This window comes from Diospyros lotus, chromosome 4 (assembly GCF_014633365.1).
Source record: "Diospyros lotus cultivar Yz01 chromosome 4, ASM1463336v1, whole genome shotgun sequence".
Lineage (NCBI taxonomy): Eukaryota > Viridiplantae > Streptophyta > Magnoliopsida > Ericales > Ebenaceae > Diospyros > Diospyros lotus.
The window spans coordinates 19,114,257-19,140,241 of NC_068341.1; the positions used below are offsets into that span (position 1 = coordinate 19,114,257).

A 25,985-nucleotide genomic window follows, 5' to 3' on the forward strand; every position below is an offset into this window, starting at 1 on the left:
ATGCCAAAAAAATAGGATGTCACATAAGAAATGTAAGTTATGGTTTTTATCACATATGGATTACTTGTATATATATATATATGTATGTATGTATGTATGAAAAATCTTGACTACTCTTGCTATTAACAAATTATATGTAAATTGATCATTTTGTCCCTAATCTTTATTCAGTCTCTTCTGGCTCTAACATAACTCATCTTCCTCTCTCTTGCCCTTTCCTCTTACATAAAATATAGTTTCATAATAGAATACATTTTAATTAAAAAATTATGGTTTAATCATAAAAGTTATACATTTCTTTTATTTAAATATATTTTCTTAAATGTTAATATAAATAAAAAAATATATCAAAATATAAAATAAATATATATTATAAAGCTGATTATAATAAGATAGACCAAACTCAACTCTAAGATGAAGTCTACCACAAAACCCAAACAAAATCCACTGGTGATTGTGATAACTAAGCAATAAGGCTGCATAAAATCCAAACCAACCCAGGCTAGTGGATAGGTTTGTGATATAATTGTATAGCAATAGCATGCACCAAGAGGAGGTGAATTCGTGTATTAAAAAAAATTCTTACTAGTTTGAAAACCCTTTTCAAAGAGAGATTAAACTATAGTAGAATAGATGGATATAGCAATAGATTGGAAATGATAAATAATGAAATAAAGATCAACACACAGAGAACACCAACAATTTATAGTGGTTCGGCCAATATGACTTACGTCCACCCCCTTAGTCACCCACTAAGATATTTGCATTCAATTCATTTTAAAAAAAAAAAAAATACTTAGTCAAGTAATTCCTCTAGTTCTTGACTAGGAAAGAATACAACCTCCTATCACTTGGATAGGCCCTCAAGCTTACAAGGTTGGAAGAAAAAATACAATGGTAAATTAATGAATTTGAAACTCTAAGAGCTTAGAGCTTATGCTTTTAGTTACACGTTCTCTCGAAATAAAACGAGGTTGAAAATGAGTTTAAACAAATAAGAACAAAGCCTCAATACAATAGAGAATGAGAGAAGAAGAAAAATTTAAAGCACGATCGATCTTGAATGCTTGGTAGGTAAGAAATGAATGTGCTTCAACAACTTTAAATGTTCCTTCAACCATCTATTTATAGATGATGGTGTTTGGAGACAAAAATAGAGCCCTTGATGGTAGTGGGGCTAGCATTTAATGCGACAAAAAACTAGACGTTATTTGTTTCAAAGTAACAAACTATCGACAAAACAAATAGGTTAGTCGACAATCTTACAATACAAAATAAGACATAGTCGACATATTGAAACTTTCTGTCGACAACACTAAAAACCAAATGCTATTTATCGACAAAAGCTAGTAGGTTAGTTGACAGATTAAGCCTAATGAAGAATTATATAAATGCATACATACTGTTAGTTGACAAAGATCGTACCTTAGTTGACAGAATGAGATTAACTAAAAAAATCAAGCAAGATGGCTCACTGTTAGTCGACAGATGCAAGCCTCTCTGTCGACAGATCCAAATTTTGGAACATTGTTAGTCGACAAAGGCTTAGCACTTAGTCGACAGATCCTAAGAAAAATAGACACTTTGTCAACAACTTTAGAAAATGCTAGATTTTTTAAGATCCTTCTTTTAATTTGATTTTTATGAAAACTCATGTTTCTTTGATAACACTTAAGCATCATTTCTCATGTTTTTAGAAGATTTTGAATATCCATGCTTTGTTTTTCCAATCTCCTAAAACATGATTCAATGTTCCTTTGAAAGTCATGATTGATGCTCTCTTTAGAACAATTTTTTGATGCTTTAAGGACATGATATATTAAGTTCTTTTTAACCAAAACACTTCTTTTGAACCATACAAATACTTTTTGTACACGTATACCATATGAGATTATTGAAATTAATTTTTGAGATACTTAGAAGCAAATACTTTGAGTTTGAATTCTTTTGTCATATAACTTGCCATTATCAAAGCACTTCTTATAAGAGTAAAATACCAGTTTGGTTTTTACTTTAATTTGGGTTGAGTTGGTTTGAACTTTAAAAAAAAAAAAAAAATCATTTAGTTTGAATTGAGACTAATAAAAATTTTAATTCAAACTACCCCATATATTTTCTATAACTAGCTATATAAATATAATTAACTAGATAACAATTAATTAAATAATAATTCTAATTCAAATCTCCCTTAATTCAAACTCTAATTCTGTCATACTCGAACATCATCTTCATAAATATTTTAACGATTTTCACCCGCGCAACCTTTGATTCTCAAGTAAATGTAAGTGAGATTGGAGATAGAATTTAACAAGGCATCTTCATCTCCAACCTGTGGGATCAGTGACTGCCTTAAATCACATGAAACATAAATAGTTACCCGAAAACTCTCTGAATTCCCCAAAATCAATATATATAAATAGATGTATATGACATTGAAGATAATTTAAGAGAACGTCTCCAAGTCATGAAATGAATGATCATGACTGCCATAATTAAATCACATGAAGAATAAATAATCACCCAAAAACTCTCGGAATTCCCCCATGCACGAACGAAAACTCTCACACTTTGTCTGTCTATAAATATATATCAAACACTTGCCTCCCATACTTCCCACCAATGCCTTCCACGATGGCTTTTGCTCCCAAGCTCTTCTTCTTCACAGTTGTTCTTCTAGCAGCTGCAGGGATCCTCCCGTCAATGGCGTCGCCGCCGCCCTCCAGTCTGAACCTCGCGGAGCGGCTGCAGTTGGCGGAGTCTTCCAACTGCTTGAGCTCCATGCTGGAGATCCACTCCTGCATAGGCGAGATCGTGATGCTGCTACTCAACGGCGAGACTTACATCGGCCCCGGCTGCTGTGCCGCTGTTGAGACCATAGTCCACGACTGCAGGCCCTCCATGCTCGACTCGCTTGGCTTCACCGCCGAGGAAGGCCACGTTCTCGATGAGTACTGCCAAGGAGCGGCCGACATCATCCCTCCTCCGCCGCCGCCAGCGCCTGCGTCTCTATTTCACTGAGGTTTATCATCTCTATGTATGTTTGGCACTGCTTAGCAGGCGACATTTGTAATAAAACCACGAGCAGAACAGCTTATCTATCTATCTATATATATATAGAAGTGATCATCAACAGCGTCAACTTTTATTCATCGGTGAATGCATCTATATATAAAATCGTAGTTGTCATAATCAATAGCTGAGACTGAGAGTTACATAAAATTCTGATAAATTGGGGCTTGAATTGTGACATAATTGCAAGTGAGCTTAATCAGATATTTACTTACACATATGATCTATTTGGAATTTTGGGCAATAATTTTAAAATTGGGCCAGCAGAAAGGAAGAAGAGAGGAAGCGGAGAGGATATATAGGATCACCTTCGTAACGTCGGCCATCATCTCGCCGGCCGTAGGTAGCTTCTTTTTCCTTCTCTTGTTGTTTACTTTAATTTGACTCAGAAATACCCCTTTTTTTCTCATTTCAGTTAATTATCTCATTCTTCCTTTCCTCAGTTTTGCTGCAACTCACTGCAACCACCGGTGTTGGCCGGAGAAGACCAACCAGGACGAGGGCTTTCGAGGCCCGACCTCCTAAACCCGATACCATTTAGTAGTTGTATTTCAATTTTTATTCTTTTAGGTAAAATTTACATGAAGATACGATTTAGTTTAAAGATAAAAATTGAGTTGATTATAATTTAAAGATAATAATTTTAAATCTTATTGCTATACTTCATTTTTTTTATAAAATAAAATATATAAAAAATATTTTGGAAAATTTACTTATGATTCAATTTTATAATACTAAATTCTCTTATTTACTTGTATAATAGGATGGATGTATAAGATGTCCACTTATTTTGATTTTTATAGGGACAAGACTTAGATGCCTTTGGGCGTGTCCTGTTTATTCTTTAAAATGTTGTAGTAAATGTTCACCAAAATGTTGTATAATAGGATGGATGTTTATCATTGGAGTTGAAGGCATGGTTGGAGCTAATGAGGTGTTATGTTGATGCATCGTGGCTTCTTTCTATGGTATCAACATTTTTGTGGTCGTATTTCATTCAAAAACTCTTCCCATTTCCATTTTCGATGGAATTTTATTTTGTTATGCAGAACTCAACTGCCTATCCAACTGACCAACAACCACAGTCGACGAAACAACAGTCCCCCAAATGCCAGCTGATCCATAAAATTGAGTGCATTACTACACACTGAATAAAATTGAGGATCTACATGGTGCGACCTATGCCAAAGCCGTTAATAATTGAGTTGAGCAATGGAACTTTTTGGAGATCCTCTGATCTGATCACACACAGGCACAGGAACAAAGATTGGGTCCTCAAAGTCTTTTGAGTAGTTGAGTTTGCCATCCAATATTTCAATTTGTAAAATTGAACACAAAGAGGGTATGTATGTTAATTTATAAGATTACACTAAGATCAAACAAACTACAAGGCTGCTGCCGAATAGGCAAGACAGTGATTCGAGTAGTAGTCATCCATCGCTGGTCCACGTAAAGGCCAGAAGAACAATGGTGAGGGTTGATAAAATGGTGGCCGCAGAGAACAGCCACATGCCTCTGCCGTTGCTCTTCTGCTGCTTCTCTTGGCTTCCAGCCAGCTCCACCTCTTTCAGCAGCTCCCTTACCTCCTCCATGTCCGAATCTTTTGCAGCCTGGATCAGTTTGCTCTGTATCTTCTCCAGCTTCTCCAGCCTTCTAGCCCTTGACGCGTTCTTGGCCTTGCCCGACCAAATGAAGCCCGTCATCTTCCAGAGGAGAATGCCCACGTAGATGGCCACCACGCAGTCCACCGTGTAGTGGTGGCGCTCCCGTATCTCCCTCTGTGCGCTGTGCATGACTAGTAGCCATATCAGGGTGGAGCTAAAACCTCCATAAGCTTCCTGTGTCATATGGAAGAAGGAGAAGAAGTAAATAGGGGCCTTAGGTGAAACCGGGGGATCCACATTGCGGGTTTGTTATGCATACCGTCCAAGCCATGGCTGTGAGTACTGCAACGAGCATGTGGCCACTGTATAGGAGGTCATTGCAGCCGCCTCCAGCCTTTTTCAGGAGATGGTACCATGAAGAACCGTGAAAAGAATTGGGTCGCAAGAAATCAATTAGGAAGCTCATCGACCCCCAATCAGGACGAGGATCATCAATGTATTCTGCAACTCTTTCTGGATCAAAAAGAAGAAAAGTTAACCCCTACCTTTTTTGTATGACTGGTAGATTCTAGCGGATTTGTGATGGAGAATTTAGTAGAACGCGTGAGGAAACAAATACAATATACATATTTTTTCAATCTAATGAACAAGGCTGAAAACAAACTGGAAAAATAATGGCTTGGCTGTGGAGAATGTGACCCTGCATTTGACACAATTTGGACATAGTAAAGAGTTGATAAGTCCAAGTGCTTGGAACATAGACAGCCAAAACATGGAAAAGAAAATGCTCCGTAGACGACATAATTTTTTGTCTTAAAAAGATGATCCATATATAGCGCATACCAAAAGCTATATCAAGATTGATAAGCTCACGAACAGCATTGGCATCTGAAGCATAAGGGACATAATATTTCTGAGCCCAGCGATGAGGATATGCAGGTACTTTGAACCGAACTGATGCACACCAAGGCCGAGCTGATGGAAGAATTGTGGATACGAAAGATATAGCTCGAAGAAGGCGCCCAATTGCCATGGTGAACATATACCTGGCACCCAGCCCAAGCCCAGGAGCTTTTACAGAATCAAACAGTACAGAAAATGCCAGCATCATAAATAACATCAGGAAATGGTGCAGTCCAATGATATGGGCTCTCAATATCTCAACCACTGTTGGAGGAAGTTTTTCATTCAATGCCAGCAGCAACCATTGCCCAGTGTCCGGAAGAGGTGAAGTATTACTGCCAAAATTAATATGCAAAAACTAGTTATCCAATTGATAACTTTAGTTAACAGTAATTCTAAAAAACAGTTACTCTCGTAGTAGTATTTTGAAGATGTCCACCAAGTAAGAATGAAACCTTCCACCGAGCAACAATTATGCATCAGTTTAGCAGCACATAACCAATATACTACCACATTCAGCAGTTGAAGAGAAAAGTTAATATTTCGTACATACAAAAGAGTTTTCAGTTTTGGTTTTTACCTTTTTGTTTTCAATTAATTGCTTGATAATTTTGGTTTGTTTTCAATTTTTCTTTTGATTTTTTTTTTTTTAACCTTTGTATTTCCCCTCGCTTCCCCACCATCTGTGACTCACAGAGCTGTTCTGTTGGGCAATTAGCAGCTGGGGTTGCTGGGAGTCCCACAACTCCTCCGGCAACTAAGGTCACCAGGAGTGGGAAGGGCGAGGGGAAGGAAAGAGAATGAAAATGAAATGAAAATTGTCAAAATACCTTGGTGTTTGTCATGTGCCCAAAGTTATAAGGGCAAAGGGGTATAATTGTACGTTGCGTAGATAGTAAGGGCTCTACTGTAATAACCTAAAAGTAGGCAGCTATGCTAATTTTGAATTTAGCACCTATTTCCAGCTAAGGATCAGTACATCCCACACAGAGAAGGCATCGATGAATACAAACTGAATTCTCTTTCCCAACACACTTTCATCTTTGCTATTGACTCATCTCTCATTCTTCCCCCTCAATTCTCTCAATTCTATCCCTAAACCTCCCTAATTCTCCTTAGTTCCAAAGGAGAATTCCCTTGTCAGAACCAGAGTCTGAAAAATTGGTATCAGAGAACGATTCAGGGTAGCAGTCTTCAGATGTTATCTCCGTCACCACGGACGATGCAATGAGAATGAAGCAGATGGAATCACAATTGCAACAAGCTATAGCGGCAGCAGCAGATATGCAAATTCAGATGGGTACGCTGGAGACATCAGTGGAGTTGGTGGTGGAAAGAAGGAGCAATGGAAAGATGGCGCGAGGAGAGTTGTGATCAGCACAATAGGCTGCAAGACCAAATGCGCAAGCAGAATCAACAACTATGGGATCAGATGCAACGATTCATGGTAATGTTCACCAGCCAAATTCTGGTAAGGCTTTCTCCCAAATTTCCACCTAGAGAGAGATCTGAACCAATACTTCCCATGAATGGAGTGGCTGACCAATCCAAGGGATCATCGGAATTTGAGGTAGAACCCCCAATGGTAGGAGAGAATAATGTAGAGAGAAGGCAGGGAGCTCCGGCTGTTCCTAATCAGTCCGGATTTCCAATGCCAAAGATGGAGATTCCTTTATTTGATGGCCAAAACCAAAGGTGGTGGGTTAGGCACTATGAACATATGTTTAGCATCTATAACGTGGTCGAACAGCATAAGGTAACCTTAGTCGCTGCTTACCTTAATGATGCCTGGTTTTAGGGGTGGACTATGGTGAAGGAGAGTTGTCTATGGGTGGAGTTTGTGGAGGACTTGTGTGAACATTTCGGAAATCGGAGCATGTTAGACGTTGTAAAGGAGTTCAACAAGCTTAAACAGGAGGGGACTGTGCAGTCATATCAATTGAAATTTAAAGAGCCCAAATCACTTATGTTGATTCTAAATCCCACGCTCACAAAGGGATACTTTGTCTCAAGTTTTGTCAATGGCTTGAGCGAAGAGCTACGCCCTACAGTTAAGATGTTCCAACCTAAGACTATTAAGCAGGTAGCTGAATGTGCTAAGTTACAAGAATTGATGGTGGAGGTTCTAATGAAGAAACAAAGATGGACGGGAAGAGTGACGCATTTAGGCTCACCCCAACAGGGAAACAAGGGGTTTGGCAAGGAGAGTGGCAAGATCAATCAAGGAAATAAGGGAATGGCAATCATCACCCCTGCTCAACCCTTAGCAGGAAGGATCCTAGAACAAAGGAGGCAAGCTGACCTCTGTTTTCGCTGTGGAGATAAATATTCCTTGGGGCATCAATGCAGGAGGCAACTGATACTATTGGAAGGGGAGGAAGAAATAGGGATAGAGGAAGAAGAGGATACCAATCATGTGGAAACTGAAGGAGAAGAGAAGGTGGAGATATCACTAAACGCAATAAGGGGGCTGACCAACAGTAAAATAATCAAGGTGGACGGCAGAGCCTAGGACAACAAGCTGATAATAGTAATAGACAGCGGAGGTAGCCACAACTTCTTAGATGAGGGAACTACAAGGAAGCTAAAGTGTAACCTTACAAGCACACACCCCCTTTTAGTGACAGTGGCTAATGGCCAGAAGGTGATTTGTAAATCGGCTTGTGTGGGATTCTGCTGGCAAATGCACAAGGAGGAGTTTGAAGTAGACCTACAGTTGCTAAAGCTTGGGGGCTGTGACATTGTTCTGGGAGTTGATTGGATGAAGAATATGAGCCCAATTTGAAGATGGAGGTAACATTTGAAAAGGAGGACAGGAGAATGACATTAAGTGGCAGTGCAGAGGCAGGGTTGTGCAAGATGATAACCGGAAAGATGTTGCAAAAGATCTTCAGAAACAAATTATCAGAGATAGCATAACTATTTTCAATCCATGTGATGAAACAGATGGAGGAGGAAATGGAACTGGGAGGAGAACTGATGCTAACCACCATTGACTAGCCCCAAACTCCATGGAAGATACAAGAACTTGATTCACTTCTAGTTAGAGTTTCAAGATTTGTTTGTGGAACCCAATTCTCTACCCCCAAAGAGACCACTGGACCACACAATTAACCTCAAGCCTAACATTGAACCCATACACATACACATACGATCCTACCGTTATCCTCCCAAACAGAAGGCTAAGATAGAAAAGATCTAGAGTCAGAGTAAACATAGATCCTAGAAAAATAGCAACAATGATTTCATGGCCCAGACCTACTACTATTAGGGCCTTGAGGGGATTCTTGGGACTTACTGGGTACTATCGACAATTTGTGAGAAACTATAGAGTGATCAGTAAGCCATTGACGAAGTTGTTGAAGGAGGGATTCCACCAAACTGAAAAGGCAAAGGAGTCCTTTGGGTTACTGAAAAAGGCAATGAGTGAAGTGCCCACCCTAAGTCTACTCGATTTCAACAAAGCATTTGTATTGGAGACAGATGCAAGCAACAATAGGGTGGGAGCAGTACTAATGCAAGATAGCAAACCCCTAGCCTTCATTAATCAAGCATTGGCTCCAAAACACCTTGGCCTTAGTCTATATTGCAACACCCAAAACCATCGTTAATGACCGGTAAACATAATTCTAGGGGGGAAAAAAAAAAATAAGTTATAATAGTTTAGGGACACAAACGTCATTTTTTTCCATAGTTTGAGGACCAAAATGAAAAGTTTAGATAATCCAAATTTTAGCCCTACCATGATATACAAGAATTTCTAGAATATTCTTGCGGATTTTTTGATTTTTTGGATATGAATAAGTTGATTTCTCTAAATATGATATGATATGATTTAAATCTTTCTAATTGATAAGAAATAAGGCAAGATTTGAATTTATCTTTGTGGAAAAAAGGATATTTGATTTGATTTGATTTAAATCTTTCTAATTGATAAGAGATACGATAAGATTTGAATTCACCTTATGGAAAAGAGGATATTTGATTGGGATCCTTATCAAATAGGATTCTTGACTATAAATATGACTTTCCCCCTTCACAATTCTTCACTTCCCCTCTCCTTAGTTGGTCGACCCCCTCCCTCTCTTTTCTTTGTTTATTTCTTTCTTACTACAAGCAAGACAACAAGGTGTGAAGGTTTTGATTAGGAGAAAAGAGTCAAAGATCGGTTTTATTCCAACAAGTTGAAGTGCATTATGAACCATCTTTGTGTTTAAATAAATTCATGAAATCAAGTTTCATGGTCCCTCATGTCATGATTACAAGCAAGTTTCAGGACCGAAGTTTAGTAGCTATGCACAAAAGTTCTTACCCCCCACAAGTTGGTAGAATCCATTGCGTCTCCTCATGTTGCAAGTTCAAGTTATCCCATGTTTAAATACGATTAATAGTTCATTTATGCTTATTGAGATTTATCTCACCCGCCCCTCCCCCCTTCCTTAGGTGGCTATGAATAAGGAGGTTGGAGCATGGATGTGGCGTGTGATGGCATTTTCAAAGGGATTTCAAGAATTTAATTTCAATTTTTTTTAGGATGTCTTTTAGATAAACCAATCCAAGTTTTTTTTTCTTTCCTTCTTTCTGTTGAAATAATTTTTTTTTTCAATAATTAACTCTAGATTTTATATGAATGCTATAAACCATATTTTGAAATTTTATTTAAGTTTATGAAAGTTTGATTCTCGATTTAAGTTCCAGGCGTCGCAAAGTTGTATTAGAGCCGGTTTACTTTCCTGTACTCATTTTTTCTGAAAAAACAATAATTTTTTTCACTATTCACGGCGAACAGTCAAGTAGCAGTACTGTTCACTGCCCCCACTGGGCCAGAATTTTTTTTAAAAAATTTATTTTTTACAATGATTTACTACTGGAAATAAAGAAATTTATATTATACTTCACTAATAGAAATAAAAAAATTAAGTATTGAAGAAAGTAAGTGTATAATGACCCAATAGTAACCATCATAATATTTTTTACAATTTGTTCATAATTTTATTTTTTTACAATGATGATGCAAAGAAAGCAAGTATTGAAAAAAATTGTGAAGCAAAGAAAGTAAGTATGGAGGAAATTTATATTGAAAAAAATGAACAAGTTAACAAAGCAAGTATTGAGCAAATTGATGTTAACAAAGCAAGTATTGAGCAAGTATAAGTTCCAAGCGTCGCACACATGACCAAGAGCTGTTGGCAATTCTCATTGCGGTTGAAAAATAGAGGCACTATCTAGAAGGGGGCAATTTACTTATTATTAAGACAAGACCATAAGAGTTTGAAGTTTCTGTTACAACAGAAACTCCATACTCACTTGCAGAAGAAGGGAATGTTAAAACTAATGGAGCTAGACTATGTGATCTAGTACAAAAAAGGGCAAGAGAACAAGGCTGCAAACACCCTCTCTCACTGTTTTGAGGGGGGAACATCAGCAACCATCACCTCCATCATTCAAGATTGGTATCAAGAGGTTCCTTCCAGCTATGAGAAAAGGGAGTGGACCAAGGAGTTGATGGAATAGTTAACCCTAGATCCTTCTTGCAAACAAGGTTATACACTAACGGCTTACTCAAGTATAAAGGGAGATTAGTGATCAGAGACTATGACACACTAGGGGAGAAAATACTTCACTCTATACATGGATCTCCAATTGGGGGCCATTTAGGCATACAAAATACCTATTATCGGGTCAAACAACTTTTTATTGGCTGCAACTGAAAAAAAAAATGGAGTATATCATGGCGTGTGACATCTGTAAACGATGTAAGCATGAGACTATACACCCTTCAAGCTTACTACAACCATTACCAATACCCGAATAGGTTTGGACTGATATCACCATGGATTTTGTGGAAGGACTATCGAGGTTTGAAGGATGTGATTGTATCCTGGTGGTAGTACACAGGTTCACCAAGTACACCCACTTCTTCAACTTGGCTCACCCTTTTACCACCCAAGAAGTAGCAAGGGCATTCCTAGACCAAGTGGGGAAATTACATGGGATCCCACAATCAATTGTCTCATACTGGGATAAGGTATTCACAAGGAACTAATGCAGTCATTAGGCACTCAACTCCACATGTCCTTGCACCCTCTAGAAACAAATGGGCAGACGGAGCAGGTTAACCAATGATTGGAGACATATCCCTGTTACCTATGCTTCATGCATCCTACCGAGTGGCACAAATGGCTACCACTGGACCAATGGTGGTGCAACTCGTGCTACCACAGTGCCCTGAAGATGACTCCATTTGAAGCCCTATATGGCTATATGCCACCACTTCTACCAACCCTGGGAGGGCTCACATCAGTGGCAACAGTGGACTCTTATTTATAACAAAGACAATAGATATTCACTACATTAAAGAAGGAACTGGCCAACACCCAAAATATGATGAAACAATTTGCAAATAAGAAGAGAAGTGAAAGGGAATTCACAGTTGGAGAGGCAATATATTTGAGGTTAAGATAAGCCCACTTAAAGGCTCTCTCACGAGCAAAGGTGACCAAACTAAGCCCGAAGTTCTACGAACCCTATACAGTTGTTGCTCCATTAGATAAAGTAGCCTACAAACTTCAACTACTAGAGGGTTCCCAAATACACCCTGTCTTCCACGTATCCCCCCTCAAGAAGTTAGTCGGAAGCAATCCAGTGAGTTCCACCTTACCGCCTATGACTACAAAAGCCAACCAAGAGGTAGAGCCCACGGCCATAGTGAACGAAAGGGTCATCCATAGGTAAGGGGTCCTGATTACATAGGTACTAGTTCGTTGGTCCAACATCATCTGAAGAACAATACTTGGGAGTACCTACCCGACTTTCTCAAGCAATTTCCCAAGGCAACTAGGCTACTCAAGATTTCTTGCAGACAAGAAATGTTTGAAGAGGGGGGGAATTGTCATGAGCCTGCAAGTTATAAGGGCAAGGGGACATAATTGTATGTTGCATAGATAGTTAGGGCTCTACTATAATGACCTAGAAGTAGGTAGTTATGCTAATTTTGAATTTAGCGTCTACTTCCAGTGGAGGATCAATATATAACCCTGATCCTGCACAAAAGGAAGGCATCAATGAATACAAATTGAATTATTTTTCCTACCTCACTTTCATCTTCTCTTTCGACTCTTCTCTCATTCTTCCCCCTCAATTCTCTACCTAATTCTCCTTAGTTCCAAAGGAGAATTCCCTTGTAAAAACCGGAGTTTGACAATATTGTTTTCCTTTTTTTTAAGGTCTCATAATTTCAAAAAAGAAAAACAATCAATCAAACATATTTCTACTTTCATTTTCAAAATAATGAAAACAAAAACAGAAAATTGAATATGGAAGCCCTAACAAAAAGGCCCTTAACTATCAATCCTCTTACACTGACATTCGTTGAGAAGATTTCTAGTAAACTTACAATATCCCCCCACACAAACAATATCCCCCTAGACTCTTTCCATGTGACATCCAAAGTCAGTATGCTGGGTGCTAGAGGTTTATGTGGTAGCTATTTTCTGCATTACTTACTGGTGCCAATTCTAGACCATCTCGATCAGTCCTATATGTATGGCTGTCCCAACACACCCATTTTATGAGGGGATTTCTACGTTGCAACTCAATGAGCAATAAAAATCAGTTAGAATTAGTAGCCTTTTCCATTCTGTTAGGACACTGATAATCGAAAGGAACTACAAGCTGGAAATTAACAAAATGAAAAGAAAGTGGACTTTCGAGAGGTCCATGCTCTCCCACTATATTCACCAGAAAATTCCTACCCTTCTACTCTATTTGCTTCTCTATTTAAAGGAATCAATTGCCCTCACATGCCTCCTCCTCTTTGCTCTTCCCATTCTACCCCTTAACTGAATTTGTTGGCTGCACATGCACCACTTGCCTTCTCCCATTTCAATATCCATATTCTGCCCTTATTTCTTAGGTCTTTGGTAGGGGAATGTTATGGGCTGCCTATCAATACTCCCCCCACGGAACTCACCTTGTCCTCAAGGTGAAGAACAGGGAACTGTTGTAGGGTTCATAGGTGGTCCAAGACCAACTTGGGCTTGGAGTATGTGAATCTTCTCTTCAATTTGTTGAGTTGTCTCCCTGATTTGCATTAGACCCAATGGCTGTAACACCCTAACCTCTGCCCTAATTTCTGGTTTCAACCCGTTAATAAAGAGGCCCTCCAGTATGGCCTTTGAAGCTTCGTCCACTGGAGCCGCCAAAGTCTCAAAGAGGAGGCGGTATTCCCGCACGGATTCATCCTGCCTGAGGGCCAAGAGCCTCTCCTCCAATGATCCCTCCTGCGAAGACTAGAATCGTCTACGTAGATGGATTTCAACTCTTCCCAGCTCCCGACTCTATGTCGCCTTTGTTCCCATTGAAACCAGGCGAGTGCAGGCCCATCGAAACAGAGAGTTGTTGTATCCATCTTCCCAGCCTCCGTCAACCCATTCATCGAGAAGTATCTCTCAGCCCTGAAAACCCACCCATCAGGGTCGCCTCCTTCGAAGATCGGCATCTCTAGTTGCCGACTTCTACAATCTTGTCTCCCAAAAGCTTCGTGCTTTGTTCCGACCTCACGGCTACGATCACCCTGTGCTGGCGATCCTCCCAAAGCAAAGGATGAGTCCACCGGTACGTCCTCCTCGCCCCGTTTCTCTTTTCGTCCCCTCTCCTACTCTCCCCACTTCTCTGCCAGTAGGTTAAATTGCTCCAGCACCATTGCTAAACTCTTCTCTATTCCTTGCATCCTCTGGAACTCGTTCTTTAGCGAGTCCATTCTCGCTTACAGACCATCCATCCTCCCTTCTATTTGCTGTTGGTAAGTTTCCAACCTCCGCCCTAGCTCGCCCACCCTCTCCGATAGAGACCCCCCCATGGATCACGCTTTGATACCAAATGTTAGGACACTGATAATCGAAATGAACTAAAAGCTGGAAATTAACAAAATGAAAAGAAAGTGGGCTTTCGAGAGGTCCATGCTCTCCCTCTATATTCACCTGAAAATTCCTACCCTTCTACTCTATTTGCTTCTCTATTTAAAGGAATTTGTTGCCCTCACATGCCTCCCCCTCTTTGCTCTTCCCATTCTACCCCTTAACTGAATTTATTGGCTACACATGCACCACTTGCCTTCTCCCATTTCAATATCCCTATTCTGCCCTTATTTCTTAGGTCTTTGGTAGGGGAATGTTAGGGCCCCTGATTCGTAAGTCTTACTAGAGGCAGGGGCAACCAAGGAATAGGACACGAGGGCAGAAAGGTCAAATTCGGTTGGGAAGAATAACAACCCACATGGTTACAACGGACTAAGGAGCCGAGGAGGTATAAAAACAGAGGAAAAATGAGAGAGAAGTAGCTAGAGAATTCTGAAGAAGTTTTGGGAGAGAAGGCCTTCTCGAATAGGCCAATATTGTTTTCTTTTCTTAGCTTGTAATTGGAGATTCTTAACGTTGATTGTGAGATTTTATCAATTACTTGTGAGGATCCTATCAATTTGGTATCAGAGTGGTGCCGATCCTCATGGTGAACCTAACAGAGAGAGTGAGTGAATTGGAGTCGAAGATGGAGGGCATGAAAAGGGGAGTCGAATTCATTAGAGGCGACATCCAGGCGATGGAACGAAATGTGGCGGTGATGCTCAAACAGTTCACTTTCATGCGAACGATGTGGGAAGAAAAGGAACAGGAGAGGAAGAAGGAGGAGGAGTTGGGAGACCGACCTCCAGAATTCATTCAGGATTCCGAGGCAACGCTGGAAATAGGAGTGCGGCGAGCTGAAACAGGGGATTCTGAGGGGGGTTGGCAGTCGGAGATCCGAGTACGACAGTTGGAGATGCCGCTCGTTGAAGGCGAAGAACTTGACGGCTAGATATTCCGAACCGAATGTTACTTTGCAGTGGCTGGGATGACTGATAAGGAGAAGTTAGATGCAGCAGCATTGTGTTTAGAGGGTGTTGCATTTTCATGGTTCCAATGGAAGCAACGGAGACGAAGAGTGAGAAGTTGGGAAGAGCTAAAGGGGCTGCTGAGGAATCGCTTAGGATTTACGCAGGAGGGCACGATGGAGAAATCAAACGAGTTGGAGGACACGATTAAGGAGAGTGAGATGGTGGAACTGTCGCAGAATTCCGTGGTAGGCCTAACTCCACCATAGATGATGAAGGTAAAATTCTGTGGTGTTAGGGAGTTCACTGGCGAGGCAGAAAGGCAGCCGACAATCGGTCCGTTTAAAATGCCTAGGACTGCCAATCTGGAGACATCCAAGGAGAGCGTCTTACCGATGAGTGGGGCGCCATCAACGGTCCATGTTGTCTGGGAAGCTGGTTTGATTCTTAGCCCAATTTCTCAGAGATTTCACATGGGGTGAGTTGATAATAGAAGGCCCCCCCATGTATTCTCACCATCATGAGGGGGTGGGTGCCTTGTCCAAGCAAGTCATGATGCTGGAAGGGCAACCTGTTTCTAGAAGTCAAGGGCTCAATTTGCATTCTGTTGTGGAGCCCAATGGTATAGACCCAAAGATCTTAAATAAAGATGGGAATTTGGGCGAACTTCATGATGAGGTTGAGAAGTGGCAAGCCATGAAACAATTGACAAAGTCAAGGGGCTAGGAAGTTGTATCAATAACCAAGGATGCAGTGATTGGAATGGGAATCGCTGAAAATCAAAAACCTACTACGAATAAGTGCTATGAAGAAAGAGCACAAAATGAGCCTCCTGTCAGTCAAGAATCTAATGACCCTAATGTAACCCAAAATGTGCCACTGCAAGCATGCATGCACAAAATTCCTATTGCTGATACAGAATGAGGATCTAAATGGCCAGAACAGTGGCCAGCACGGGTGGGACAACCACCGTACTGGTTGTTGTGTTCCAAGTTTGGAGTCTATGGCAAAGCAGCCTTTAAAGATTTCACAGCAGACTATCAGCCTCGAGAACGAGTGGTGATTAAATCATACCTTACTGGAATGGGGAGAAATGAGTCATCTGTCAGGAATGTTATGGACATGAAAGTTATGAATGTTATGGACATGAAAGTTATCTATGGAGAATTGATTGTTGCTCTAAGAAACTTGAAGGTATAGATCATGATTATGGTGCCTATAGACTCTCCAGATACACTATCTATAGTTTATGAATGAGGCCATCTCTTCTCTAACGTTAAAAAGAGATACCATTTGATGGTCGTGGTTGCTGAGGTTGACCAGATTCTTAGCCTAGAGAGAAAACTGATTGTTCGCGACAAGGTGGAGATCATCAACGAGGTGGAGGAAAGGATTGGGAGGCTGGCGTACAAGCAATCTCTACTAGCCTCCGGTGCAATTCACCCTGTAATTCGCATCTTCCAGCTCCAAAAGGCTAAAGGAGCAGTGCAGGAGGCCACCACTATCACTGACCAGCTCCATTACTGCATCAATTTCTTGAGTTTCACCTTGAAGACAAGGTGAATCCCGTGGGCGGGAGTAATGTTAGGGCCCCTGATTCATAAGTCTTACTAGAGGCAGGGGCAACCAAGGAATAGGACACGAGGGCAGAAGGGTCAAATTCGGTTGGGAAGAATAACAACCCACATGGTTACAACGGACTGAGGAGTCGAGGAGGTATAAAAACAGAGGAAAAATGAGAGAGAAGTAGCCAGAGAATTTTGAAGAAGTTTTGGGAGAGAAGACCCTCTCGAATAGGCCAATATTGTTTTCTTTTCTTAGCTTATAATCGGAGATTCTTAACGTTGATTGTGAGACTTTATCAATTACTTGTGAGGATCCTATCAGATTTCTAATTTGCAACTCAATGAGCAACAAAAATCAGTCAGAATTAGTAGCCCTTTCCATTCTGTTGGATGAATGTAGTACAAAGAGGAGATCTAGATCGGTTTGACAACATAAACAAAGAAAACAGCCTGTTTGGCCTCATTTTCCTGGTGAATAATTTGGGCAGGATAACCAAAAATTACCATTCCCATCAAATCATAAATCACTAATTCCTTACTATAAATGACACTGTCATCACCATGGTCCTAGTGCCTGGGCTGAAAAAGTCCTCAAGGTTAATGTCACTAAAAAATACTGTAGCACAAGGTCGACTGGAGAAGAGGAAACATAAAAGAGTGCAAATATGTAATCTTTGTCCTGCATAAGTGTATGTATACTTTGGCAGAACCTGCAGTAGGAATGTTGGAGGAGCTTCAGCCACTGAGCTACCTTTTAAAATCTTCAAATGCCCCCTCTTATACAAGTCATTCAAACCTCACTTCAATGAAGTTGAAAATATTGTATATCCTGCACTTGTCAAAGTTGAACGATATATGGCAGCCATAAGTCATTGAGTGGATTATAAGAACCTTATTCACATTGCCAAAATCCTTTTTATGATTTGTTTTGATAGGTCATTTTTTAACATTTTTGTCAACTAAGCACCAACCCCCTTTCCCACCCTAAAAATCGTATTACGGCTTGTGATTATTGTTTTTGTTATTGTCAACTAAACATGGCAGTTCATATCTAAGCAAACACTAGTTTACGAAACTCAGTTTGTTGGAATTATCATCCATTAGTTTCACTATGCATGGAAGGGTTACTAATGGATAAGCAATAGTGATCAAAGCTGGCTAAATAATATGTTCAAAATGCATCATACCATAGATTGAGCACTAGGATTAAGAACACATCGTCATGCAGGAGCATATTCTTCAATTTATTAGTGTTTTTTTTTCTTATTTGTTTACATATTTATGTTATATAGCTATCAAAGGCACAAGGTGCACTGAGGCACAAAGAATGATGGGGCCTAGGTACAAGGTGCAAGGCGCAAGGCTCATGCAAGCAAGCGCACATTTATTCAAAATGCTTATAAAATACTTATACCCCATTATTTTAAATATATACCTACAAAGAAGTTTAAATAAACAAAAAGTTGAGAAAAATATATAATATGTATAATATATAATAATATAAATTAGTTGAAAATAAAAAAGAAGTTTCAGCATATAAATTATTAAGAAGAAAAAACAATATAAATAATACTGAAGAGAAGAAATAATAGTGAAAATTGAAGGAGATCAACAAGGTTCAGCAAAAAGGAAAATAAAAAGGTTCAGAAACAAAATATATATATATATACAGCAGGAAACACTGAAACAGCATGCGCAGTGAAAAATCGATATAAACCAATGCAAAACACTAGCAATTACAAAATAGGTTGCTGGAGTATGCTTCCCTGCATCTGGCAATCCTAATGATGAAAACAAGTGGCCAGCACTGAGTCTCGTGTGACAGCTGTCATGACCTAAGGACATAATAGTAATTAAATAATAAATGAATTTTCTTTTAGTTGTATTGAGGAATTCCCATTTAGTTGAATGGTAGTTGTAGTGAGTTGTGACTGCATTCAACTGGACTGATTTGAATATTTGGCAACCCTATTGGCGCCAAACAGCTACCAAATCAGTATATAAGGCTGATCCAATCTCTTATGCAAGATAAACAACAACAACATATCCAGTCTTTATTCCACTATGTGGGGTCGGCTACATGAATTCTAAACTTCTATGCATTTTTATCTTTTGTCATATCTTCAATTAAACTCATACACTTCATATCAAACTTTAATATCTCTCCCAAAATCTTCTTGGGTCTACCTCTATCTTTTTTTTTTGACTAATTGTTCCATTTCATCAACTCTCCTCACAAGAGCGTATATTGGTCTTCTTTTCACATAACCAAACCACCTTAATTTAGTCTCTCATCTTTTCCTCGATTGGCACTACTCCTACCTTATTATGAATAATCTCATTTCTAATTTTATCTTTTCTTGTATGGCCGCACATCCATCTTAGCATCCCCATCTCTGCTACGCTCGTCTTTTGCTCATGCTGGTATTTGACTACCCAACATTCTAAGCCATACAATAAAACTAATCTTATAATTGTCCTATAGAATTTTCCTTTCAGTTTTTATGGGATTTTACCATCACATAACACTCCCGATGCATTTCTCCATTTTAACCAAGCCTTAATTCTATGCGTGACATCCTCGTGAATTTCTTCATCTTTTTGAATCACTGATCCCAAATATCAAAAATGGTCTTTTCTTTGTATGATTTGGTCTTCCAATTTTATTATAACATCCTCCACTCTTGCATTCTTACTAAATTTACATTCCATATATTTTGTTTTCCTTCTACTTAATTTAAATCCCTTAGATTCTAAATTGTTTCTCCACAACTCAAGCTTAGTGTTCACTCCCTCTTTTGTTTCATCCACCAACACGGTGTCATCTACAAATAACATACACCATGACACCTATGTTTGAATGTGTTTCGTGAGTTTATCCATTACTAAAGGAAATAAGTATGGACTTAGTGCAGAACCTTGATACAATCTCATTGTAATTTTAAACGGTTTAGTATCCGCTCTGCATGTTCTGACCCTTGTCTCTGCACCGTGATAAATGTCCTTAAAGGTTTGTATATAGGCTATTCGGACTCCTTTCTTCTCTAAAACCCTCCATAATACTTATCTAGGGACCCTATCATAGACTTTTTCTATATCTATAAACACCATATGCAGGTCCTTCTGATGATCCTGATACCTTTCCATTAGACGCCTTAGTAAGTATATAGCTTCCATTGTTGACCTACCAGGCATGAAACCAAACTGATTTTTCAAGACATCTGTTTATTTTCTAAGCCTCTACTCTATTACTCTCTCCCAGAGTTTCATGGTATGGCTCATTAACTTAATTCCTCTGTAATTTTCACAGTTTTGAACATCTCTTTTATTCTTGTATATAAGAACCAAAGTACTCTTCCTCCACTGATCTGGCATCTTTTTTGATTTAAGGATCGCATTAAATAATTTCGTTAGCCAGGAGATGCCCTCTTCTCCCATGGATTTCTATGTTTCTATTGGTATATTATCCAGTCCCACAGCCTTATCATTTTTCATCTTTTTTAATGCTTGCCTTATTTCTTTTGAACTTATACTTTGATAAAATGTATGAACATTTGGAGAATGAGGATGAACCGAAATGCTGGAATAAGGATGAATCGAAATGCTGGAAGCACCAGGAGCAAGAGCTGGTGACAGCCGATATAGTCCATCCTTAAGACCTCCCTGAAGTAACACTCTCCTGGAATCCTTGTCCTTAATCAAATAAGAAGTAGCATGAAATTCAGCAACAACATTGTGATTACGAGTGAGTTGTGAAACACTAAGTAAATTCTTTCTCATATACTAGGAACATGCAAAACATTAGGCAATGAAATGATAGAAACAGGTTGTTGGTGAGTGTATAAATTGCTACAACCAATATTTGAGATAGGTAAAGTCTTACCATTTCCTACGACCACTTTGTCATCACCAGTATAAGGAGCATGGATAGAAAGATTATTTAGATTAGATGTGATATGGTTTGTTGCACCAGAATCAACAAACTAGGCAGGGTCTACAACAGATGCTGAGGAATGAGACAAATTATCAGGTTGTGGGGAAGAAAAATTACTATAATAAGTACCTAAAACTGATCCTAGATCTCATGTAAGCTCCATTAGAACTACTAAAGGCAGCCATATACGCCTTAGAATCTGTCTGACCACCATTATTAAACTAAACACCATTAATAAACTGACCAAAACCTGGATTAATCATTCTCTGAAAATTCCTGTCAAATCTATGGTAGCACTTATCAACAAAATGCCCCAGTTTTCCACAAAGCTAATAATAAATTCTTCTATTTGAAGATCTACCTCGTCCTCTTCCTCATTTATTACCAAAACCTCCTCCTCTAGGCATATAACCTCCTCTATTAGCAACAAAATCACCAGTTCTAGCTGATTGTGCCACGTTAACAGTTTTTACAGGGGACATATGTAGATCTAAATCAAAATTAGAAGCAACCAAAGGCAAATTCTTAGATGACAACCTTTGTTCATGCATTAACAACAAATATTGCACCTTCTCTATATTGATCTCATCCATTTGATAGGTTATCAAGCTAACGACTGTTTCATGATCATGACCAAGTCCATTTAGAATAGAAAGCAACAATTCCTTATCATCTAAAGGTTCTCCGATTGCAGCTAACGAATGTCCTATAATTTTAATCTTGAGGACATAATCATTCACAGACAATGCTACTTTCTTAATAGATCGTAGCTGTTGTTTTAACTGGAAAGATTTAGCAATAGTTTGTCGAGAATAAAGATTCTCTAAGGAACTCCATACCTCAGCAAATGATTCAGAATGAATTACCTGCGCGAGAACGTCCTTTTCGATTGTGGAGAACAGCCACCCGAGCAGTAATTGATCTGATCGCATCCAGGTCAGATAATCTGGATTAATTTCATCAGCAACTATGCCATCTGACGGTGCTGAATCTGAATTCAACAGATACTTTTGTGGTGGAGACACCTTATTGATGAAAGGCACTAAATCAAATGCACGAAGAGTTGCAAGGATCGGCGCTTTCCAAAATATGTAGTTGTTTGAATCGAGCTTAATTGGAATGAAACTAAATGCTTTAGCCATTGCAGAGAAATCAAATTGTGAGGCTAGTGAAGAGGAGGAATTACGAGGAGACGCAGAGGAAGAATTCGAATTACAAGCCATTGGCTCTGATACCATGTAATGAAAAGCTAGGGCACAAAATATTGAGATTACGAGAAAGAGAGGAAGAAGACTCTCAGTAATTTCACTAATCAGAAGAAAATGAAACATGTACTTTACAAACAAGAGATGCAGCTATATATATACATAGCGAAGCACCTTCAGAAATAAACAACGCCTAGGCGCCTAACTAACATATAACCATAAGAATGAAAACCACATAAGAGCTGATAAAACGTAACAAACAACAATACAAAAATACTTATGCTTCCACAAGGTTGATAGGCATTTCATCAAGGAGAAACTTGAAAGTGGACTGATTTGCACTCTCTTTGTTCCTACTAGTGGACAGATGGCAAATGTTTTAACTAAAGGCTTACCTGATCATATTTTTCACAAGATCTTGAGCAAGATGAGAATGCATGATATACACTCACCATCTTGAGTGGGAGTGTTAGAAATCAACGAGTGGATTCCTTCCTATTGTGGTTTCTTTCCTGTTATGTATTGTTAATTCCTAGCGGATTACTTACTGCTTATTGGTTCTAATTTGATTTCCTTGTATTTCCTTGTATGTTACAGTTGTAGTATCTTTCCTTTGATGTACATATTTCCTAAGTTAGTATAGGAAACTATCATGAACCTCGGGGATGAGCTAGGGTATGAGAGGAAGATCGAGAATATTAAGAGAAGAACTTAGGGGAAAAATCAGTTGGAAGGGAGAGAACAGTAAGAGGTAAGGGAGGAGATCACCGAGAAAGAGAGAGAGAGAAAAATATTAGAGAGAAATAGAGTTTTCAATTCATTTTCACCATGCCTACTTCCTATAGCTAAGGCAATATATATATAGCCTCATTTAGCTATCAAACAAAGCTCTCCAACCACCTAAGCTACAAGACAAAAGGGAAAAGACAAAAATATCCTAACAAACTATTGCAACTCTATTACAATAATACCCTTCTATTATTCCTTGGGTCATGACAATTTCCCCCTCCTTGAAAGAGTTTTTGTCCCCAAGAACTTACAACAATTTAGCCATTGCTCCTCAACCAATACCAACTCTCTCTAGCTTGGTTGTTCTTTCTTTTATCATTCCCTTTCTAGACCGCTTCTTCTTTGTCCTTGGATACTCTTTAGCTGAAACAAAAATGATAATCAGTGCAATCAAAGTTGCATCTTCCTCTAAGGAGCGACATACCATTTCTCGTGGGTCGGTGATAGCTACCAAATTAAGATAGGTTGTACCCATAGATTGAGGATCCAATATGATGCCAAATCTAGTCAATATATCCTCATCTAGTGCCTTCATTGAATTTAGTTGCTTCTGGTCATAGGCAACAGCTGAAACTTGCAGTTCTTCAGCCTTCAATTATTGTTGCTCCTCAACCTCAAAATTTATAGCAACATTGTGGCACATTTTAGGATCAGTTCTACACACCTTCACAACATTGGAAGATATTTCAGCTACAAGTAGGCCATCTTCATAGCAGTTTTGCTTCTGGTTCCGCCTTTCCTTCATTTCTGATTCATGCTCCAACTCTTCCATAAAATGATCAATGCTCATTGCTTCCTTGTTTGCTCTTTCTTTCAACTTCTCCTCTTGCTACTCCATTCCAAGGAATTTCTCCTTGTTAAAGCTTCCGTGATAATCATCAAAATATTCCACCGGAAAGTTGTAATGATACTTCTTAATAAGTATCATCGCAAACTCTTGCAGCTTCTTGCGTATTATAAGGCCAAATTCCTTGCTCTCTTCATCAAACCCTCTGCTGGTTCCTTTGTCCCTTCGGCTAGTCTCATTCTCAAACTTCTTTTCCCAAATTTGATGCTTCTGGTCAACTGAAAATGCAGCATTCTTTGGCTGCCATTGAAGCTCCATTCCAGCCGAAAATGAAGCATTATTTTGCTGCAATTTAGGGCCCATCTGCTCCATGTATGCACTGCTACCAATGGCCTTATGATCAGGTCGTCCCCTGAAAATGCAGCACCCTTCTACTGCGACTGAGACTCCAATGTCCTCGTGCTTGCACTATTGCCCCTAGCAAATTTCTCACGAGCAGGACAACTCAAAGGCCAATAAACAGGAGCTTTGTACATCCTAAATCCCTCACTTCTCTTCAGTATGTACCTCTCAACAGTCACCTTGTAGCTGATCCAAGAAGTGGCAAATTGCAGTCTGTGTTCTGCTTCAGAGTCAGTCTTCTTTTAGGACCAGAATAAATTGCACGTTACAGCAACTTAATCAGCCGTAAAGAGTCGCATAGGGCTACCGAATATTCTGTCTCGCTTGCTACAATAATACCCAATATTTGCTGGAAACACCGGCATGTTGCGCCTTAGCAATCGCCTGGCCTTGAATCCGATTCTACTCTGAATTGGCTCTGCAAAATGGTTGAAATCTCCTTCAGATCAAGGTGGAAGGCTTGTTGTAACACCCAAACCTATTCTGCCACTTTCGTCTCCTCAATCCAAATCAAACAGTTGAACCCCCACAGAAATTAATGGCGGCTCTTCTCAACCCAATCACCGTCCAAGGCTCCCAACCCACAAGAATCGCATGCACCAAATCAACAATTGCAATGGATAGCGGCAGCGAACCCCCCTCAGTTGCTTCACCAACACGAGTTGGAAGGCAACCAAAACCGTAGCACACAGCCGCACCTGTAGGAAACTTATCGGTCTGGTCAGACTGGTCTTCCGGTCTGGTCGCAACTCGCTGGGTCGTCCGCTCCACCTCCGACAGACTCACACTCGCCTTGGACAATCGCAACCCTCTGGGTCGTTCGCTTCACCTCTGGTCCCCCACTCCAGTCACGACCTTCTGGGCCGAGGTTGAATTCGTGTATCGCTTAAGTCACCTGGCCTTGTTTCGTTGCTGCAATCGCTGGAATTCGCAACTTCTTGTGATCTAATCGGCTCAGTTCGGCCTCTTACAAGGAACTGCACTTTGTGACGCCTTCCAATTCGAATCGCCTGGCCTGCTCGTTTGCAATTCTGAGCCGAAGCTTTCTTTGCTCCGCTTCGCCTTTCGAATTCAGTCACTGCTTCTTCCCAAATCTACTACCAATGGCTATTGGAATCACCGGAACGGAATTCAGTTCGCTTCCCTTGAAACTCATACCTCTGTAATTGATCGACTCAATTGTTCGATCAATTCTACTGCCGCTTTACGAAAACGCCTACTACATTCGTTCAGCTCCACAATCTTTTGTCAAAGTCGAGGTGTTGGCCTAAATTGCCTGCACTCGCCTGATGCTACTGGATTCCATAGTTGCCTTCTAATTTCGAGAATCAACAAGGAAAGTCGCCGAGAAACCTGGCTCTGATACCAACTTGTCATGAACCTCGAGGATGAGCTAGGGTGTGAGAGGAAGATCGAGAATATTAAGAGAACTTAGGGGAAAAATCAGTTGGAAGGGAGAGAACAGCAAGAGGTAAGGGAGGAGATCATCGAGAAAGAGAGAGAGAGAAAAATATTAGAGAGAAATAGAGTTTTCAATTCATTTTCATCATGCCTACTTCCTATAGCTAAGGCAATATATATATAGCCTCATTTAGCTATCAAACAAAGCTCTCCAACCACCTAAGCTACAAGACAAAAGGGAAAAGACAAAAAGACAAAAATATCCTAACAAACTATTGCAACCCTATTACAATAATACCCTTCTATTATTCCTTGGGTCATGACAGAAACCTTCTCTCATTAGGGAACTACCTATTCCGATTGATAGGTGTGAACATATGCTGTATTTTTAGGTTGAATAGTGATAAGATTGGATGATTTCTTCTTCTTTCAACAGATATGTCAAGCCCCGTAATTGG

The 25,985-nt window shown here is 39.7% G+C and overlaps 2 protein-coding genes across 2 annotated transcripts in view; one reads left to right on the top strand and one right to left on the bottom strand.

The window, feature by feature from the left end:
- The first annotated feature begins 2,631 nt into the window (after window positions 1–2,631).
- LOC127799711 (egg cell-secreted protein 1.3-like) lies at window positions 2,632–3,018 on the top strand. Its single transcript, XM_052333932.1, has one exon. The coding sequence runs from the start codon at window positions 2,632–2,634 to the stop codon at window positions 3,016–3,018; it is 387 nt and encodes a 128-aa protein (XP_052189892.1).
- A 1,170-nt stretch (window positions 3,019–4,188) lies between these two features.
- LOC127799612 (protein PHLOEM UNLOADING MODULATOR) overlaps window positions 4,189–25,985 on the bottom strand; it is a 31,305-nt gene continuing 9,508 nt past the window's right edge. Inside the window, exons 2-4 of the mRNA XM_052333810.1 lie at window positions 5,517–5,911; window positions 4,993–5,186; window positions 4,189–4,907 (exon numbers count right to left, since the gene is read on the bottom strand). Coding sequence (XP_052189770.1) covers window positions 4,500–4,907; window positions 4,993–5,186; window positions 5,517–5,911 — 997 coding nt within the window. The 3' untranslated portion in view covers window positions 4,189–4,499. The remainder of the gene's footprint in view (window positions 4,908–4,992; window positions 5,187–5,516; window positions 5,912–25,985) is intronic.

Excerpts from the sequence above, each read along its gene's own strand:
- LOC127799711 (XM_052333932.1), top strand. The coding sequence starts at position 2,632 with ATGGCTTTTGCTCCCAAGCTCTTCTTCTTCACAGTTGTTCTTCTAGCA.